This window comes from Schistosoma haematobium, chromosome 2 (assembly GCF_000699445.3).
Source record: "Schistosoma haematobium chromosome 2, whole genome shotgun sequence".
Taxonomy (NCBI): domain Eukaryota; kingdom Metazoa; phylum Platyhelminthes; class Trematoda; order Strigeidida; family Schistosomatidae; genus Schistosoma; species Schistosoma haematobium.
The window spans coordinates 42,321,331-42,343,473 of record NC_067197.1 but is presented as its reverse complement, the minus strand read 5'-3'; the positions used below and the strand labels follow the sequence as shown (position 1 = coordinate 42,343,473).

Genomic DNA, 22,143 nt, shown 5'->3' with positions numbered 1-22,143 from the left:
CCTCTCCCACAATAGGCCGTTGCTGATAATATCCGGTTAACGAACATTGAAATCTTGCGTAGACAATTGTTTATAAATACTTGTGTATTTTTGAATACGGTTGTATTAGTTCTCCTAATTGCAGTTCCATACAGTACAACATTTATTCAGATCTTTCTTTGGTGTCTTGGTGAGGTTTCTTTCTTTCCAGTTTGTCTGTGGCACTTGTCCTTCCTCCGAAATTTTCCTGAATAGAACGTGGAGTATGCTCGCAGTTCCTTCTGCGCCTGACTTGAAAGCTTCAGCTGGTATATTGTCGGGTCGTGATGCTTTCCCACTCTTGATTTGTCTAATAGCCATCTTGCTTTTCCGGGTCGTTGGTGGAGTGACATCCAGAATAAGGTCTGTGTGTTCTCCTTCGATGTTCGGTAGATTATTTGTTTACTTAAACACATAAACATTGGTACGAGGAGGTACCAAATAGATATGCGCCACACTTCATCATTCGATTTGTGTGAGGGCTGGAATACCGCTCAGGTTCTCAAACCGAAGCAGGTGGATGATGCTACTTGCGGCCAAGATGCTCCCTACATGTTAACGTTTGTGCTTCTCCCACTCATTTCCAAGTCTCGTCCATAGTTATTTCTTCTTTTTTTAGTAATGAAGATGATGTTTATTATTATGTCGATACATTCGTGATTGGGATAACCTTCTTCTATGTAAATGCGAAATGATATATGGAGCTGAATTTAATTTAATGAACATACTAAATGACTAGTATTGGACAGATATTGCTGAACATAAAGCTCCCCTATTCTTCTTGATAGGTCTCATTTCAGCCTTCCGAAGGATTATTATTTTCATGGATTTGCTTTTAACACTATATGTTATTGAAAACGATTGTTCACTTTGGCTTTCAATGTAAATTTCTGGTGTCGTTTTAAATTCAACGATTTGATTCTCAAATTTTACAGGGACTGATATTTTGAAACCTGTGAAGTTTTTTAACTTGTTTAAACGTTAGGAACCGGACAATTTTCTGAGCTTTCTCAAAAAAACATGTAATCATCCATTACGGACATCCCCAACTAATATATTTCGATACTTTTTAATGAAAATGTAGAAGTAAGGACCCTATTCACTGATAAGAATATAAAACTTACACACATAAAAATGACTTCACTTAATTCCAACACTGTAGATAAACTACTACGTGGGTCCGCACTAGAGGAGCATTTTAATCCAGGACAGTTTGCTTCGGTTTTAAGAGAGGTGATTATTTTATCTGATGCGCGTTGCTGTATTGTACCTCTACTTTCGAATCTGTTCAACTACCACTATCATTACGCGAGATTTCCAGCGTTGACACTAAAACATGTGTAACCAACCGGTTATTCTTTCTCTTCTAGGAGAGAACAGCATGGTTGTTGTTACTTTTTTTGATTATTATATCTTGTGTGGAGGAAAATATTCTGCATCTATTAACAAGAAGTGGTGTGCTAATTATAGTTGATCTTCTGGCTTTTTCCTTCTTTTTTTACAAGGTCTGGCATCTTCTGAAAAAGCCCTTTTTCTAAGTGTGCTTATAATCACACTGTAGGCGTGCCAGTTTCTCCCGTTTGAGATTTCCTTGAAATGAATGAGCTCTTGGTACTCATTTAACGATATTTCAAATGGTCTTAGACTTAATCCTTTTGAATGTTAACGTTGGCCTGTGACATAAAATGAATTAATTTATTCTGATGAGAGCACACTAATTTTGTACATTCCAAGATCCTGCAATTGAGGCTATACCAAATTTCTTTCATCTTGGTGTAACTGTTATGTCTTTTAGTCCTAACATGTTGAAATCGAACGAAGTTTTTAACGTAACATTTTATAAAGTCGATACCTTTTGTAAGTTATCGTTTTCTGCGCCCAATCATTCATTCCAGGGTTTTTGAAAGACTTTATTGTGTTGCAAAGAATCCTTAAGTCAGTTGGTAGATGAGGCTTTCGACACCAATATGAGATTACGGTTGCGGATAGACGTTTGAAATCTTTCATACTGGGAAGTGTTGTTTTACCAGATATTAATCACCGATCCCCATTTTGTATGTTCCCGTAGAACGAGATGCAGATACATTAGAATCCACTTATACGAGAAGAAATAGAAGAGCTTTACTAGTGCCCATAATATTTTGAAGAGTAGGTTGTAAGGCTGAGCTAATCAAAAACCTGCATTCGTAAACATGCTGACAATCCACAGTTGTACGGATTCTTCTTCTCTTAAAAAACATTTCATCCAATTCTGGATAATTTGTTTCTTATGTAACGGGTGTTTGTATGTAAATGTATTTTGTGTGATATAAGAAGAGATAATGTTGAAATATGGTATTCTAGCTCCATATTGTACTCGTCATATCATACTCAATTATCATATTAAAGCCTGTCTTCTTCGTCCCAGAAAGTGTCTTTGATAGATTATCCGTTGAGAACTGTTTACATTCGACATCGTCTGACAGCTCATACCACATGCCTATGTGGGATTTGTACTGACTGATGATTCCTATATACTTGATTGTGCTCTCATTACGAATCACAAATAGTACGTCCATCTGAGCACATCTAGTTCTACCTTCCTTACATTACACTGAGTTCTAAGTTAGTACATTAATTTAAATTCATTTATTTGTCATACTGGCGTCGCGATGGAGTTAAATCCTGGGCAGTTGGATATTGATTTAAGTGGCGACGAATTCCAGGAATATACGGAGTAGTTCTAAATCTGGTGCATGACAAGAAAAGATACTGATGATAAGTTCACAGTTTATTTTCTGAATCTCATCGGCAGTGAAGCCTACAACTTGCTAAAGAATCTTGTTTTTCCAAATAAACTAATTTCACTAACATCTGAATTGTTCAAGGAGTCACTACTCATTCATGTGCAGCGCGCTAGATTTGAATGCAGATAGAGATGGGAGTTTCATAAAATCATCAGGTTTGGGACTCTATACTTGAACTGCAGAAACAGGCTGAGAAGCGCGATGTCACTCAAGCTCCTGTTTGAACATCTTCAATTCTAATCAGATCATTATGCCTGCAATTACTGTAAACTGAAATACCATATTCAAGAATGGGTATGATAAATTTTCTGTTCAATAATAATCTCGATTCGATATTATTGAAGTTTATCATTACGAATCCAATGAGCTTTCAGCTTTGGATATTTGAGATGCAATGTAATCAAAAAAGTTCAAACTGATGCTATATCTCAAACCCACGTTACGAACAGTGTTGAAAGGTTTCAGTGTGTTTTTGTATGGCCGGACTCGGGTTAAAGCAGTGACGAATGTGAATAAATCCACTTCTGTCAACATACAGTAGCAGGTTCCACGACACAGTTAATTCGTACAATTAGCCTATTTCTTCTTGGACTACCGCTGAAATGTAGCTTTCTTGGGTAGGAGACGAGAGAAAAACTACTTTCAGGTTATCAGTAAGAAAGTTTAACGTTTTGAAAGGAAGCAAACGCCATCAACGTGGAGAAAAAATGAAACAATTACACTTGCGTGTATAACCCCAGTGGATACATCCACAGGCTAAGAATAGCAAGATCCAAAGTGAACGATTTGGTGAAGTGATTGTATTACAAATTGCCTGTATGTGTCCAATTTTACCACATTTAGTATTACGGAATACAGATGAATTACAAGAGTGAAGTGTGCCACAGAACGAATATTTACCAAATTTGTGCTCATCTCCGAGATCTGCTTCGCAACTCCTCAATGAATTACCTGCATAACCTTGAGTACGCATTGGAATGGAATGACATGGTAATGTAGCGGAATTGTTGATGTGCCGACGAATCATTTTAGGACAGTTCCCTCCTTTACAGAATCCAAAATTCGCACAGGTTACAGAATGTCATTGAGAGTTGAATAATGAAGTGAAATATGCTTTTCCGGAAATACGAAATTTTTCAATAAACTGTAGGCTTCCCCTTCCATAAATATAAAGAAACGAGACACTGTATGGACATCCTCCTTGTTTATAAACCAGATTTCGAACTGTTTCTTATAATACTCAAAACTTGTATGCATGTCCAGCTTCCATCACAGGCCCCATCGCGACGCCAATGAGATGATTAGAAGCACTTGAATAAACGCAATTTAGGCCAAGAAGAATTAAGTGAGCACGAACGAACGTATCGAATTTAGAATTCGAAACCAGGCAGACATCAAGTACAAAGGAATCATTAGTCCATTCAAACACCACAGAAACATACATGCTTTTAGTCAGACCTACTGAGTCTGTTGTAAGTAGCCACTGAGATTACCTCATGCTGCACAAGACCACCCACAGTGTTTGTCACGATGCAAACCATAGGCGACCAGAACCTCTAAAAGTGCTTTCAGTGACTTCGATGAAGTTTTAATTTTGAATAAAACTAACCAAAATGGGATTTTAGAGAGCAAATAACCATGCTAAATGCCAAAAAAGGAAAAGCGATCTACTGAACGCAATGCCAGGGTCAGATTCTTTGGAACAAACCTAATAACTGTTGCTTCAGGAAAGTGAAAGTTTTAAGACAAACAATATTAACAGAACAATCTCCATTCATGAAGGTACTACAACGCATTACCTGCTGATAAAGAAAATATAAGTGCCGAGATGGTACAAAAAGTCCATGGGCTTATCATCACAGAACCGGTATCTAAACAGATTATGAGGCATTTAGGAAAGAACGGTCTCTGTGCTTCGATAACACAGTACCTATTAGAAGTGGATACGACAAATGGGCTACGTGGCTAACAAACAGCATGGAACTATATTAAGAACCGAATATCTCCAACGTAGTTGATCACAAGCACTACTTTAGAATTCGTGCAAAAGCTATGAGTCACAATCTCAATTCTGACTCATTCACTGAAGGTCGCCAAAGTACTATACAAATTTAGACACACGACTTAAGCATAAGACCACGGTTTTATGGAACATGTAAACTATAACGTAACAGCATCGCATTTCAGTCACGTCACTTGGAGATTATGGGCTAGTGAGCCATACCACCAAGAAACTAATCGCTGTCATGTTTGTTCCAAAAGCAGGAAAATTTTTCAACAGACCAAATCTCGACACTTCGGATCATTGTTGAACAATCAATCGTCACTGTACACCAAGTTCCCTGACTATGAGAAAGCATTCGGCAGTGTGGATAGGCGAACCTTGTGAAACCTCCTTTAGACACACTATGGTGTACCTGAGAAAATCGTCAACATCATACGGCGTACTACACTGACAAGCAGTGAATGAGGGACAGCTGACAAAACGCATTCCGAGTGAGGGCCAAGGGGGCAGACAAGAATGCCTACTCTCTCTTTCTCTTCCTTCTAGTTGTTGACTGGATTATGAAGACCACATCTGAGGAGAAGCACAGAATACAATGGACAGCTTGCGTTTAACTAGATGGTTTGGACTTCGCTGATCACCTAGCCTTTCTATCCCATACACACGAACAAATGAAGGTCAAGACAACTAGTGTAGTAGCAGCCTTTATATCAGTAGACCTCGACATACACAAAGGAAAAGCAACATCCTCAAATACAACACCGAGAACACCAACCCAATCACACTTGATGGAAAAGCTCTGGAAGGTGTGGAATCTTCCACGTATCTGGGAAGCATCATCGATGAACAAGGAGGATCTGATGCAGATGTAAAGGCAAGGATTGGCAAAACAAGGACAGCATTCCTACAGTTGAAGAACATATGGAACTCAAAGCAAATGTTTGCAAGCCAATATTAAAGTCAGAATCTTCAATGCGAACATCAAGACAGTTCTACTGTATGGAGCTGGGACTTGAAGAACTAATACAACCGTAATCAAAAATACACAAGTATTTATAAACAATTGTCTACGCAAGATTTCAATGTTCGTTAACCGGATATTATCAGCAACGGCCTATTGTGGGAGAGGACAAACCAGCTTCCATCTGAAGAGGAAATTAGGAAAGGACATTGGAAGTGGGTATGACATACATTGCGGAAATCACCAATCTGCATCACGAGGCAAGCGCCAACTTGGAATTCTGAAGGGAAGAGGAAAAGAGGAAAGGCCGAAGAACACACTGCATCGAGAGTTGGAAGCAGGCACCGAAATGATGAACAACAACTGGAACGGACTGCCCAGGACAGGGTTGGGTGAAGTGTTCTGGAGGGTGTAATATGCTTCTCCGCGAAGAGTAAAAGGTGAATGTTTTGCTACATAAACAAAAGTCACCTAGAGTTCATACACACCTTAAAGTATTGTATTTTTAGGGAAAAAGAACGAAGACTCAAAACTATTTATATTGTGCAACGACGTGTTTCTCTTTATCAGGAATAAATGGAAGATCATTTTTATTAAATATACGAGTATTTCTTTCCTTGCGCCTTTCTTTCGCTCTGATTATTGCATGTTCTTTACTGGAGGCGTGAATCGTTTTTGGCAGATGACGATATTTTAGAATTTTCCGGACTTCTGGATGGTCTTTGAATTTCTCTCGTAAAGATTCACATGTCTGTAGGGATGCTTTTTGTCTTGGCTGAATCTAAGCAGAATAAAATGTAATGAGTAAGGTGAAGAAAAATACCGGTCCAATAATTTCGTTAGCGTGAGCTTTCCATAGTCGGACGTTTTGATCTGACGATGATGACAGAACAAACTTCGCATCTAGTGTCACCTTGACAACAAGCACACGCTTCATGCGTCTAGTGTGATAAACATCAAATGATTCTGTAGAATCACACTTCCAAAGTCGAATCTGGAGAAATAAAGTCAGAAAACATGTATACTTACTGTTGAGTCGTAGCTTCCAGTTACAAATTCTCTTCCAGTTGGTGAATAGTCTACATCAAGTACAGCATTTACGTGACCACGGTGAACTCTGCGAGGGAATTTGAAGAAACGATTGTCGAATGTATAAACATTATAGTCTTCGGATGCAGCAGTGAATATGAATGGTTCCATCGGATTCCATGAAAATGCATTTAATTTCAAATCCATTTTGACCTGAAACACGAATAACATGAAATTAAAATGTTACGGTTTTAGTGAAAGCAAACACTTATTTCAACTCTAAGACGAGATACAGTATCGTCATTTCAAATGAAAAATACGTATAAATTAACCTGAAATATACGGAAGCTCTGTTAGAAATTAACACCCACCTTGGATCGAAATATTAGAAACACCACTTTATAATATATCTTTTGAACTCATGTTTACTTAGCTTTTTTGATCAACATGATGACAGATACAGGAGATTTGTTAATCTCCAAATATTTTATGAGCCAAGATCAAAAACAGACGACAATCTCCATGTAATATATAAGAATTAAGCTGAGTTACTGAAAGATGAGTACCTCCTATGATCCAGGCTATTCAGCTACTCAAAACGATCGATATGCAAATCTACATTGTGTTTGACAAAACTCGGAAGTAATCTATACGAAATGAGTTCTATAAATGTAAGGAGGACCTCTTTTATCGTTTCGCAATAAGATAAAACATATAAAGACATGCATATTAGTAAGAGCTTTAACATTTTTGAAAAATCAAAACAAGTCAAAATAAGATTTCAATGGGTGAGATCATGAGTCAATCGAAGCTAAACCACCAAAGAAAGCCTGGATGGCCGTTTCGTCCCATTGTGGGACTCCTCAGCAGTGTGCATCTACGATCCTGCCCCGCGAGATTTGAGCCCAAGATTTGCCAGTCTTGTGATTTGTTTGTAGTCTTCCTGATCTAAAATGTATAATCCTAAGAGGTGACACTCATTTGATTCCAAACGACAATGCCCCGTGGAACTTTGGAGTTTTATGTACAGATGCAGTCACTATGTTATTTGATTGCAACCATGTGGTTTACACTTCTGAACTATAATTTACTTTTCTTCTAAAATAACCAGAGTGAGATATGAAACTCATTGTGTACTGGTGTTAAGTTTTAAACAAGTACGAAACACTAGTACATACCACATGACCTTATTAAGTTTTTCGCATTGTTGGTGAACCGAAGACAAAACGGAACATCAGGTATGCAACCCAGGATGATGCAAACGGAGGTATAGTCTTAAAAAGGACGAAATACATAAAAAAGAACTACGCTTCAATAAATTACTGAATTTTGTGGAAATACAATCTTTTGTTTACGTCAACCAATCATCAATTAAGCAACTGAGATAAAGACTATAAGTAGTGAGATTTTCTAGCTTAGTAAAATTAAACATTTAACTGGTAATTCAGAAGTAATATCTAAATAGGTTATAGGTGTTTATTTCGCAACGACATGGCATTTGATTGGTAAAACAGAAAATGAGGAGACAAATTATTTTTAAACAACTATAAAACACTAACTAAATAAAATTTAAGTTCACTTAGCAACTAAATTTGACTATGGGAGAACAAAACTAATAACTTAGTTCGAGTCGGGCTACATAACTCAGGCATCTGTTTTAGTTGTGATAAGTATCAACCATCAAAATTCAATTCGGTAACCGAAGTTTCCATTTGCAATCATTAAATAAAGTAAGTCCATCTACAAAAATATTTACAAAAAGCACAATTTTTGATTAGACCCTTGTTGAACATTTAGCATTAGTAGTGTGAAAAACTATTGATTTAGACCTTGAAAACTTAAAATGAAGTTATTGTTTATTTTATTCAAACACATAAACATTGGTATAAGGAAGCACCGAATAGGTATGCGCCATACAAGTCACTTGATTTGTGTGTGAGCTATGATAATCCCCGCGTGCCCAAACCAAAGCAGGTGATTTTCTTAGAGGACTGCATCCGGACTATCGACTTAAAGGTCTGATCCACCATGAAGTGGAGTAACGTAAGGAGATGCAGTCACGTGGTAGCCGTGGACCAAGAATTAGTTCATACGCCATTTGTTCCCTCAAGATTCTGGGGCCCATGTGCACCATTGGTTTGGAATCAGGGTTTTCCAAATCCCCTAGGTGGACCCTCCATATCCACCAACCCGGTTAAAGTGCCGGACGTTCGCAATCTCAAACAGCATTAGTAGCTTGATATATATATGAGTGGGTACACATACGTGCCGATTCGGTTTAGTTAATAAAGGTTCCCAACTCTTAGTCTTTTCACTTGAGTGGCTGATCGGAAAGGTTGGATATCAGTATCAACTCTCGGACACTGCATGTCACAGAAATAATTATTTTAAATAAAAATAATTAAAATAAGAAAAGTAACAAGAATCAGTATTATCAAATTAAAAAATAGAAAATAAAGATATTTCAGTTTGCTATAGCATTATAAATTTAAATCAAAATCTGAATGTAGAATAAACATCAAAAAGCAATAAAATAACTTCCTAATAAGTATAATTTAGTGTTGTAGCCACCTATTAAGTTGTTTCATGATTCTGATGGAGGAGCCTAATCTACAAGATTAACTAGAATAAAAAACTTATATAGATGTTTAGTCACCTTGCGAACAGGTTGATCCTGTCTACAGTCGATTAGCATTAATGAATTATCTTTGGTTAAAGCACATGCAATATTATGTTCGACTGGATTGAACTTGGCATTATGAACCGGCTCTTGACCCCAACTCCATTCACGCAACGGTACATCAAGCCTAACTGAAGAGTATAGCAGACATGACTCTGGACCACCAATAAGAAACTCATTTGATGAAGGATGATGATCCATACAATGAGGAGTCCATTTCATCAAAACACTACTCAGTGGTTGTTTCCAACATGATACAATGTCATCATAATTCATCCGCCATTGCTTGAGTTGACCATCTAGACTACACTATAATAAAAATTAAAAAAATGGACTAATAATTAATCAGATTGCTTCATAAGATATGAGATGAATTTAGTTTTCTGTACGAAAATTCTATAATGCTTGGTGAGCATATACCTACACGTTTAATATAGACAATCGTTGATAAAGAAATTGATTTGGGATAGATATGTATGTAAGTGAATAGCAAAACTGAAAAAGAATATTGCGAATAACTTAATTTGCACGTTAATGATCAAGAGCTATAGAAATAGTAATCATTACATTCTAATCGGATTTGACTAGCTCCACTTTAAAGTATTAACCCTTTTACATAATTTAACGTTATCTATATGTTTACTTTGTGGGGCCCTTTATTTTGTTGTCATTTAGATCGGACGATGTTGTCGAAAGGGCTCTCCACTTTAGTGGCCCGAGATCTGACTCTAATTAGATCGTATAAATGTTTGTTATCGCCTATCCTCGTATATAATCATTGACTCAAATCGCGTTCGTCAATAGCGGAATTAAATAAGTCAAATAACGAGAATGGACTTTTGAATACATGTATTTTGTATATGCAGCGAATAGAATAGAGAGAGGCGAAACGACGCGCAGTGGAGATGGCGGGTAAGCCAACTCCCCTTTAATCAAGCGTTAATCAACATTTATAGGCACACAAAAACAAGTTACAGACATGTGATGAGTAATGGGATAAGTAGAGCACACACATATGCGCTCATATAAAAACAGTCAAGATTGATAAGCAGATAGTAAACAAGGTCAAAATGTGACTCAGGTAGAATGGATAGATTGGGCTGTCTGAAAGCGAGAATAAGATATACGGGCTTAACATAATAATCGACGATACAACTTATACTAAACTTAAGTAGCACTTATACCGTATAAAAAGTGAAGTAAAGACTACAAAGGTTAGGCGGTTGATTATCATAGATTCTGATTTGCCAATGTTTAATGAATATTATATATTTAACTAAAACATTTACTACTGAAAAGCTACTGCAAAGTGTTATATCAGTAGACCTATTTCAGTTAGAAATTCCATCAACTAGCAAATAATACAACAGAAACATGTATGATTTTACTGCATCAACAATATATCACTAGCAGGAGGATGAACTGGCAAACTCCTTTACAAAAAAATTAGCCGAGTCAGTGATCTATGCAAAAAAAACTGTTATCACTTGTATTTTCGTGCCCTTGGTTCTTTGTTCTTCACCCCGCCGCCAATTGTCATAACTTGTGACCTGTGTGCTCTGCTAATGTAAGTTATGATACCGCCAATTAGAGAACAGTAACCCAGCGATCGGATCAATGACGCATGAAACCTGTACGAGCAGTCTAAATTAACTAACGTTCCTGCTTCCTGCCTAGCCGAGTCTGTTAAGTCTATAACACCAATATCAGCCTCTGCGATATGAATCGTTTATTTTAAATATACTCAGTTTATATACCAACCAGACACACCACATCGTACCATAAAATGGGAAACGACATTAGTACAAGATTTAGCCAAATGTGGATATGAATGAGGGAGATAGTAATTGATAGACAGAGCATAACTCAATAATGGTAAATAGTATAATAATAATAATAATAATTCATAGGTCAAAATAAAGCTTATGATAAGAGGAACACGAATATGAATAGTTTAGTTACTCAACAATTATACGGTAGAAGTATAGACATAGTATTGGTCCATAAATGGATCCCAAAAGTTGCCATTCACTATTCTTACCAGGATATAACAAAAACAATCTCTGAAAGACAACACAGTTTTACATACATATAAAGAAATGGGGAACAAAGTGAAAGAGAAAAACAAGCTGACTCACTTTTAGTTATCTCTCGATAACCATCTAACAATAATTCGTACCGCCTAGATCGAAGATGCTTTTAGTAACTAGGTTGATATTAGTCTACAGATTCAGAATTTCGTCCGTAGACCGAAATTAGTAAATCAACTAACGTGATTTCTGAAGCATCGATTTGGATAGTACTTGTTACTTATTTTTGTGAGGTGAAGAGCAATGTAAATAGGTTATATTTAGCTTAGAGTACTGTAGGAAACAATTTCCCACAGATTCAACTCTAAGCTAATCTCTAGACTGTCGAGTACAGAGTCTTGGTTTAGCCAAAGTCAGAACAAGTAAGCTATTTGGCTATATAAACTTTATCTGTTTCTAAAATATAAATTAACATCGTTAGCGTACAAACAAACAGTACGGTCTATTAATACAGAGAAAAACAGAGACAAATAACATACCGAACAGTAGCTAGAGAATAGGAAAAATGAGTCAACAAGCCAAAATTGTTTTACAATGAACATTAAACTGTGATTGGTTAATAAAGAGATACAGTCGTACAAGGTCAAAAGGAGTTGATGTGGTGGTGGGCGTTTCCCTTATTATTGGTGGGTTCGTCTATCAATCACATTTTACAAGTACCAACACCAATTTTTCACTATTGGTAAAGGCTCTTAGTAAGCCCATTGAACTGTACTTTAGACAATTAACCCACTATGTAAAATTGTGTGAACCTGATTGAACGCAAGCCTGTACATCAATCTTTATCTATTCTCCGATTGGTTGTAAGCACAGACAATAAATAGTTTACCCACAATCGACTAACACTCATAAATATATATGGATTTTTAACACTCACAAGAACATACACACACAGTGGTTTCCCTGTGTGCTTGCTTCCTGCGCGCTTGCGGATTTTAGCAATTATTAACACTGCACTATCCCTACAACTGGTGTTCTGGCTTTTGAATAATCTCGAGTAACTTCAAGAGATTTGGCCTGCGTAACTACTCAGTAAACGGGATATTATTTGAGTCAGATATAGAGAGGTTTATCTCTATAGCCTTTACGTAAAAATATATTTGCATACACATATACTTTGTTTTGATAGTGATGTACAAAATAATCAATGGGTCCGACAATTCTAAAGATAATGAGCAGAGTTATTAAAGTTGTTTAGCTCTGTGATTGTGAAATAACTTACAAGCAATTATTGGCCTACTTAACATGACAAGACTTCAGAAAAGAAATGTTTTGTTCATCATAGCTCGACTGGGTTATGATGATAGGTAGGTCCAACCGATGGTCAACATAACAACTATGGTTGGGTTGTTAAAAGAATGATCTGTATGAATGTAGAAATATGGATTACGATAAGTTGTGATGACAACTAACTTGCGGATTGATTAAGAAGTTTATTTATGCACTCGCTGCTAATCCCAGTGTTTACTACTGAGAAGAGGATTTCAAGTGAAGAACCCGTCAGATACATTATTTGACCAGTTAACTGAAATGCCAAAATATCAATTTAACAGATTCTTTTGGCATTAACATATGGAATAATTAAAAGGAAACAATGAGGTTGACAGAATGATGCAGCTTGTATAGACCAGAATACCTACTTTTAAAAAGGATCGGGTAGAAACAAATGTGTTGATACATTCACACAGTACTTCATTGGTAACGATTTAATCCCATCAAAGCGTGTGAAAAAAGGTACACAGTAATAAAGGAGAACATCGAAAAGGAAAGAACGAGGAACAATTAGCAGTCCGTTTCATAACAATTTAACGTGATAATGAGAAAAGTTTCAAGCGACAGAAAACGTAGTGAGTATAACCGAATATATAAAATAAGCTAGTATATATTTATTGTGAAATTACTTCGTTGGATTTCAAAATGATATAAGTATATAAAAATGTGACGGGCTACATACCAGGTTGTATGTTTATATGCCTTATAGAAATTGTATTAAGAAGTGGTTGGGACGAAATTCGGCAATATAATACAGTGAAGTGTAGGTTATGCTGTTGTACACTGTACGAAATTATTAAAAATTAGCCGGCGGATACAGATAAAGCTATAGTAGTTGGGAAAAATAGCCGTAAAGTAAAATACTGAGCAGCTTTAACAACAGGATCGATATTGTAACTACGGTATCTTCCTGTTTGTTATTGTAATGTCAGTTCAACTTCCGGCTGCGATCCGGAGGAAATAAACAATTCGGAACGTACGACATGACCATCAGGGGCCTTTACCAAGTCCAAGTTTACTAGAAGCACTGACTCTTCTGTCTGAATATAAGACAATCATAAGAGACGGATATTTATTTTTGCATAACAGTGCACCAAGTGAGAAACGAACTTCAACATTTTCTATTTCTTGGAATGTGGAATTATTGCAGTACTGTCCTCATTGGTAAATGTATGGAATATTTAATATCTCGCAATCGTTTTTACCCGCGTTTACATGATTCATACTGTGAAATTCAGCATAGTTACCCCATTTATCTATATTTTAATGGACAACTATAGTACTAATTCGCATGTGCGCGCCTTCAAGATGAATGAATCGAGCTTAGCTTTATATTTCCAAACTATCATGACTGGTTAGGAATATTCAACTTTATTAGTATTTCGACAAGTATATCTAAGTCCAGAACAACAATGTTCTTTGTGCCGTCTGCGTCAATGGATACAGTGGAGTCCACAGTAATCAACAAACCCTCAATTTGCAAAAATGTACCATGGGGAATCTCCAGTTCTGTTATGAAAGATCTTACTGAAACAAACAGTGAGGTGGGGGTATTATAGAGTCTTAAACAAACTTATGGTGACGGTCATCCGAACATATGGAAATACATTGTTCTTAATGAGGAACAGAACCTAAGAGGAATGAAAATTGAGTTTGGCGAAGGGACGCAGAAACAGGACGTGAAGAAGGAGCACAAGCATGTATTAAACTGGTTGTAGAAATTTGTGCAAGCAGATCGATACTAAAATATTTACGCGGAAAATAACGTAACTCTAATCTGCATATTTGGATACATTAAACTACTCTAAAAATTAAAATGTGTAAGTAGAATTAATATATGTACTACATGAATAGACCGCCGAACTGATGCTTGCTCACGATTTATAATATTTAGTTAATGTACTAATGGGATTATTTTATCATATTAAATCGCTCTTATTGATGTGAAACCCTGTTGGAGGATACAATTTGAGACAGGAAATTAATTACTATTTGGTTGTGGTATACAAATATATCAGTCGGAAATAACCTTAATAATTCTTACTTCTCAGTTCATACATATCTGAGCTAAAATACAATATATTTAAATAACTAGCTGAGTGAAATCACCGATAGTGAAACAAGGTGACTTCGTAACGCTGAAGTAATGAAATCTAATGACTTTATAAACTAAATAGAACTGCATTAATTTGAATTCTTCGTTTTCCACGGGAAACGGCACAAAAGCGACTAGGCAGTAAGAAAGTGGCAAAAATGTCTGAGGTTATTACTTATTTGAAATAAAGTGCCAGGATGCTGTTTTCAGTTTAAAAAGATCAATTCAATAATGAATATCTGTCAACTAAATAGCGCGTACGCTGATTAGCGACTTGGCTCATTCTACTTTGTATAGACGAAACGTAGCCTTTAGAGTAGGCGGTATTGTAGGTTATTAGTATTCGGTCACAAATGCTTTAGAAGCATTGCCTGTATGTGTTTAGACGACTGAATAATCAATCCCGGGGTTAGACGCAGGGTACTAAACAAAAATACCAAATCGGCAGATAAGATTGCGGATCGTTATCGACTGATAGGTATTAAGTATGACCAAGTATTGCCTACCTTGCCGAGTAATGTTGGTTGGAAGAGAACTATGGGGCAGCCAGTAAACGACATTATCAGTCAATACAGTCACTGACTATTAGAGTGAGAAGTGATGGGAGGTATAGACTACTTAGTCGTAGTTCATATGATAGTTGAAACTACTGGTTTGAGACGTTGAATAAGATGATTCTGAATTTTTCGTAATGAAACAAGTGCATCCAGTATTCTATGAGTAATTTTCACCCTTTAGAATCACATTCTCTATGTCTAGTTTTATCACCGTCATTGATGCTACTTTGAACTTTACCTGATTTCATCTCATAGTGCTGAACTGGCATGGTAATATGGATTGATGCATGTGTGACAATTTTCAAGTTATCACTGACAGGCCGGTTGAGCCATAACACTGTAAGCTAGTGATAATACTGATGATTTAGTGTCTATAATATTATACACTACAAGTACAAAATGTCACATCAGAATAAGTCGATGAAGATCTGGAATCTCTGATAGTCATTGTATTTACCTTTAACAACAAAGATTTCCCTAGGTTATCGATATACACCCCTAAAGTACTGTGTGATAGTAACGAATATTCTTGCTAAGTATTGGAGACGAAGTTAAGAAACTTTGGAAATCTCCCATTGAATTACTAAGGCATATGATGGCGAAGCAATGGAGGTAGGAATGGAAAATTTCATGTTTAAAAAGAAGGAAAATGAACTTAATTATTGCCGCTCGCTAATAAATCTTATTTTCAACACTCCAATGTGTGGGATCCCATGGAAGTAAATAATTCAGAGCATTTTAAAGATACTGCTTTCCACAGAACACGAATTGATGTTATGACTAGAGGTAAGCGATATGAGATTTTTAATGAGTTATTTCGAGCTGATGGCTTTTACTTTTCAATATCACAAAACTTGAGTATACAAAATATGCTTTTTAGATTTTTCAAAAAAAGATTATTATAACATGTCCTAGTATTTTTGAGATGAACTAGGAAACTTAATAGATGTCTATGGAGCTGTTGAGAAGCGAGTGTAGTTTCGACATTTGAGAAATGTCATAATTCAACTTAAATGAACATACCATTGAATGTTAACTTTGACACATATTCTAGATGATAGGCGTACAAAATATTTTACCTCATAAGTACCCAATCACCCTACTTTGATGAATTTCCACAGATTTGGACAAACTTTGGAGGTGTTGTGCTACTTTATCTACATTTTTTACAGTGGCTTTCCCAAAAACGGACAAAATTTTCCCCAAAATAGGGAGATTGATTAACTTTTAGATAATCAAATTAATAACTTACAGTGTAAATCAGCCGAGACCTGTTGGAGTGGCAGATTCCTCGAACTTCGCTTTCATGTGCAATAACTTCAACAACTTTATTTCTTTTTGATACGTTCCAGAATTGGACCTAAATGTACTAGTTGCAACAAAATGGTGAGATACGAACCTTCCCATCAGCTGTTCCAAAAGTTGCCATGCCCAAAGTCTCTGTATTTAGAGAAATACTTGTGACCCTTTCGGTTGATCCTTCAAGTGCTCCTATAAAGGGTTTGCCCATCATCTTTCCGAGCTTAGCAGCGTTAATTGCTCTGACATATTCTCTTTCACACGAAAATGGATGTTCTGCCGCGCTGTGGTTTCTAGGAACTATGATTTCATTTGCTGATGTTAGACTTTCGTACTTTTAAATATATCATCGGCAGTTTCCCTGCGAAAATCAGAAGGGTTGCGTGAGAGTAAGCGAACCTTCATATTCAAATATTTGCCAAGGTTTGGGCCACTCAATAATCAATTTCAGATTCAGATCCAGATTTGTGTAGTAAGTACAGAAGGCCTACGGCCTATGTTAATCCTTTTCTAGTGTGCTTCTGTGAATTTCCAGTCTTCTCTTGAAAGAGTCAATTGAAGGTGCGGACACCACTGCTTCAGGCAGCAAGTTCCAAGTATTGATGACTCGGTGTGAAAACCTGTATGCCACGGGTATTTTGTTCGTTCTTGGCTTTTCTACTCGCCTGCCATGTCCCGATCTAGTGGGAAGAAAGAGAGAATAAGTTAGGTCCGAAATCGTTTCTCAGTATTCTGTACATCAAAATTAGATCTCCCCTTAATCTGCGATAGGACAGAGTAAAGAGGTTCAGTTTTTCAAGCCGCTCTTTGTATGATAAACCCCGGAGTTTCGGAATTGCACGCGTAGCTGCCCTCTGTACTTTTTCTAGTATGTCTGAGTCACCTTTTGATCAGGGGCTTGCAGCCTGAACGCAGTTCTCTAACTTAGTTCTCACTAAGGATGTGTATACTGTGGTAAACATGGTAGTATCTAACTTAGTGAATGTCCTTTTTAAAGCCCATAGGGTTCGAAACCTCTTAACTGTGACCTCTTGGCAATGAGCCGTCGTCTTAAGATCATCATTCACTGTCACCCCTAGATCCTGATGAGACCGAACTACGGGTAATGACACATCCCCTATGTTGTACGTATTAACCTTTGAATCCAAGTGCATGTAGACACACTTTTCCGAGTTGATAGGCATTAGCCACTCTTTAGACCAGTTTATCATATTATTTAAGTCCCCCTGAAGAGTAAATGCGTCTTTCTCTCCAGTTATTACTCGCCAAATTTTTACATCATCAGCGTATAATAACATTGGAGACTGAACTATACTTGTAAGATCATTAACGTACATTATAAAAAGTAAAGGACCTAAGACGGAACCTTGGGGTACTCCACTAAGTAGTGGTCTCCAGATATAGCACTTGGAATTTATTCTTACTTTTTGTTGACGACCTACTAGGAAATCTTTAATCCATTTTAAAAGAGGTCCGGCAATACCAAGGTTTTCCAACTTCAATAGCAGTCTATTAGTTGGCACCTTATCAAAAGCCTTACAGAAATCTATGTAGACAACATTCACTGAGTTTCCGTTGTTTAGCGCATTAATCCAGAACTCCCTAGCTATAAGGAGGTTCGTTGTACAGGATAGACCCTTTCTAAAACCATGTTGTGCCATGTTCAGCAAGTTATGGTTTCCATAAATGCCGTTATGGTCCGTTTGATTATTCTTTCCAATATTTTAGTTACACTACTGGTGAGGCTTACGGGTCTGTAATTCGATGGAACTTGTCGTGGACCTGTTTTATGTATCGGAGTGACGATTGCGTTCTTCCAGTCCATAGGCAACACACCTTGGTCAAGTGACATTTTGAATATCACAGTCAATGGGGCTGCGATATATTGGGCAATATGTCTCAAGATTTTAGGGTATAATTCATCTGGTCCTGTTGAATTCTCCATGTTTAGGGTGATAAGAGCCTTAAGCACATCGTTTTGGTCGAAGTCCACGGTGAGCAGCTGGTTTGTTGACTCTGTATTTGGGTCTGGTTCTTTCTCTAGAGGAGGTTCCTGAGTGAAAACTGCCCCAAAATAGTCAGCCATAACCTCTGCTTTTTCCTGATCTTCCTCTATCATTTCAGATTCACTTCCTACTTTAATTAGGTTGGGAATCCAATGATGCATCCTTGATCTGTAGTTTATGTACGAGAATATTCTCTTGGGCTGCTTGAATGCAGATTGTGCCAGCTGCATTTCATATTTTCTTTGAGCTTCCCGAATTTTAGTTATACACTCGTTTCTTATCGATCTGTAGTGTTCCATCGTACCTGCTGTGCCAAGGCGGATGGCAACATCCCAGCATTTCTTCTTTTGTCTTAGTAAGCGTCGAATATCCCGCCCTAACCAGGGATGTCCGTGCTTCTTTTTCCTTGGGACAGTCCAGGATATGTATGGTCGAGTTACCCGATTGTATAACTGCCTGAATAGAGTCCATGCCTCTTGTACTGATGCCTGTGAGTCAATTTCCTAGTTCTCAGCCGATGCTGCGGAATTAATTGCCTGCATATCTGCCTTCCGTGTGTTAGAACGGGCTGGCGCAATTGTTTGACAAGCAATCTCAGCCATGAATTTGAATAAGATGACTGCATGGTCACTTCTCCCAAGTGGTGGGAGAAAAGCCATTTGACCAACGTCATCACCGTGTGTAAAGACTAAATCTAAAAGAGAAGAACAGTTTCTTAAGTTGTATCTTGTGGGATCTCTAATGTGTTGGAATAATGCTAGTCCAATCGAGGTTTCTAACAGTTTGCAGTCGAACGACGATATGGACGACCCTACTTCTAAGTTAACCCAGTTTATATATGGTGCATTAAAGTCGCCTACTACAAGGCTTTTACCGTTGTTACATCAGGACTTAAGTTTACTTAGGAGAAAATCATCTGCTACACATTCTGGACTGCGATAAACTACAACTACTTCAATATCTTGCCGTCGGCATTTCAACTTACATCTCACCAGTTCACATATCCCTGAAACATGTGCTACTCTCTCAGCTAATCTTATGGTTAGGGTACTTTTCGTGTACAGAATAACCCCGCCTCTTTTTCGGTTTAATCTATCAGCCCTACTGGTTATGAAACCAATCAACTGGATTTCACTATCTAATACTTTTGACGTTAACCAAGTTTCCGAGACAGCAATAACGTCCGGTTTTTCTTTATCCACCACTGACTTCAGCTCCGCCATTTTATTTAGTAGGCTGAGAGCATTTGTGTAGCACACTTTTAAGTCTGTGGAGAGCTTTCCCTTGCCACCCAGAGTGGCTTGGGGATCGTTTTGCTCCGAACTTTTACAATCTGAAAACCCTTAAGAACGAGGTTTCTTTCACCGTTTCGGCGACGCTCGTTTATTTCCGCTTCTGCAGCTCTTCTCTTAATACGATCAGCTAGGCTGAGATCTTCACGGACATATATTCCGGATCCAATCAGTTTACGTGAATTACTTAGAATCAGGTTCCTTTCTTCCACCATGTTGAATGTAACCTTTAGGAGGCGGTTTTTCTGAAGACTTTCGGAATCCACCTGTTTTCCTATTCTATAAAGCTTACAAATACCAACTCCTGAAACTGTATCTTGATATCATTGAGATCATGTTCAAATCTTGCCTTTGGTTCTGTATCTGAAGATTCTCTTATCTTATGAAAAATGACTGATCGCTCAGAGAGATCTATCTTGTCACTCAGTGAGGATTTTTCTTCTGATAACATCCCTTCCAATGCCTTGCTGACCAGCTGCGTTTTACCCACAGCCTTTTTCTTCCCATTTCTTTTTCTTCTTACTGAAGTCCATTCTTTGCACATCCTTTTTTAGTCTTTACACTTGAGTAGTTAGAGGATCTGTTTTAATCCTTGCTGCTTGTTTTTCAATGAAATGCCAGCCTCTCCTTGGAAATATTCTTTGATTTGGCAGATACTGCTTGTTCGAGTAAGGTTTCCCAGACATCAACTGTTCGATAAGAAAGGCGAAAGCTCAGTCTTCAGTAATAAGGATCGGAGGTCTATCGACCTAGATTGATCCTTGCAGTTTGTAATACTGTGGAGGTCAGATATCGTTTTAAATATATTAACAGAACGTGCTGATGTTACGTGTTCTGGTAGAGAATTCCAGTAATTCACTACTCGGTGCGAGAAACGAAACTCCAGATGTAAAAGATTTGATCTCGGTTTTTGAACTTTCTTCAAATGTCCTCTCAAATGATCGGTCCTAGACGGAAGTAAGAGATAAGACATGTTAATACCAAGGTCGTCGTTTAGTATACGATAAGCCAATATTAGATCAGCCCGTACTCTACGGTAAGATAACGAAAATACGTTAAGGTGTCTCAGTCTGTCTTCATAAGACAGGCCAGCTAGACCTTGTACCATCTTAGTAGCTCGTCGTTGGACTCCTTCTAGCATATCTGCTTCATATTTGAAACAAGGACTCTCTGCTTGAATCCCATATTCTAAATGTGGTCGCACATAAATCGGGTATAATAGCCTAATCATTTCATAATCTGAATACTGGAAACACCTATGAATAGACCATAATACCCTATAGCCTTTCGCAACAGCAGCCTTACAGTGACTATTGGTTTCGAGATCACTGCTTGATATGACTTCTAAATCTTTAAAGTTCCTTACTTTGGGTAGCACGAATCCACATATCGTATAGTGACACGATTCAACATAGTTATTTATTTGCATCACTACACTCTTATTAGGATTAACTTCTAGTGGCCACCTGTCCGACCATGTCACCAATGAGCTAAGATCATCATCATCATCATACCATCCTATCTGACATACTGTGTATGGGTCTCCAAATTTTTATGTCATCAGCGAAGATTAGAATGGATGATTTTGCTATAGTTGGCAATTCATTCACATAAAGTAAAAAGAGAAGAGGACCTAGGGTCGTATCTTGGGGAACTCCACATTTTACAGGTACCCACGAGAAGAGAGCCCCATTTACCCTTACCCTTTGTCTCCTGTCATGGAGAAAGTTACTTATCCAATCTACGACTGTATAATGGATTCCAAAACGTTCCAGTTTGAATTTAAGACCAGAGTGGGAGATCTTATCGAAGGCCTTACTTAGATCTATGAAGATCACATCCACAAGAATATTCCGATCTTTTGCAGCATCCCAATCTTCTCATGCAATGAGAAGATTTGTCAAGGCCCCTCCGAAAACCATGCTGTCTCCTGGAGAAAAGATTATGCCCTTCAACATAGTTTATAACAGATATCCGAATGATTTTTTCCATCAGTTTTACAACTGCACTAGTTAAGCTAACGGGCCTATAGTTACTAACTAAATCCCTACTC

General features: G+C 37.4%; 1 protein-coding gene across 1 annotated transcript; it reads right to left on the bottom strand.

Moving 5' to 3' along the window:
• Positions 1 to 6,299: 6,299 nt before the first annotated feature.
• DCAF13 (DDB1- and CUL4-associated factor 13) lies at positions 6,300 to 17,212 on the bottom strand. Its single transcript, XM_051219240.1, has 7 exons — positions 17,128 to 17,212; positions 16,893 to 17,092; positions 16,746 to 16,853; positions 9,456 to 9,788; positions 6,800 to 7,012; positions 6,594 to 6,764; positions 6,300 to 6,551 (listed from the first exon to the last, which is right to left on the bottom strand). Exons 1-7 carry the CDS (start codon positions 17,195 to 17,197, stop codon positions 6,303 to 6,305), a joined length of 1,344 nt encoding a protein of 447 aa, XP_051068454.1. The 5' UTR covers positions 17,198 to 17,212; the 3' UTR covers positions 6,300 to 6,302.
• Positions 17,213 to 22,143: the final 4,931 nt, after the last annotated feature.

What these genes read in the sequence shown, in the direction of transcription:
- DCAF13 (XM_051219240.1), bottom strand. Translation starts at nt 17,197, where the DNA reads ATGAAGGTTCGCTTACTCTCACGCAACCCTTCTGATTTTCGCAGGGAA. An exon ending in TGCCGATGATATATTTAAAA is followed by an intron (nt 17,093 to 17,127) that starts GTACGAAAGTCT and finishes ATGAAATCATAG; the next exon opens with TTCCTAGAAACCACAGCGCG. An exon ending in CTAACGAAATTATTGGACCG is followed by an intron (nt 6,552 to 6,593) that starts GTATTTTTCTTC and finishes TATTCTGCTTAG; the next exon opens with ATTCAGCCAAGACAAAAAGC.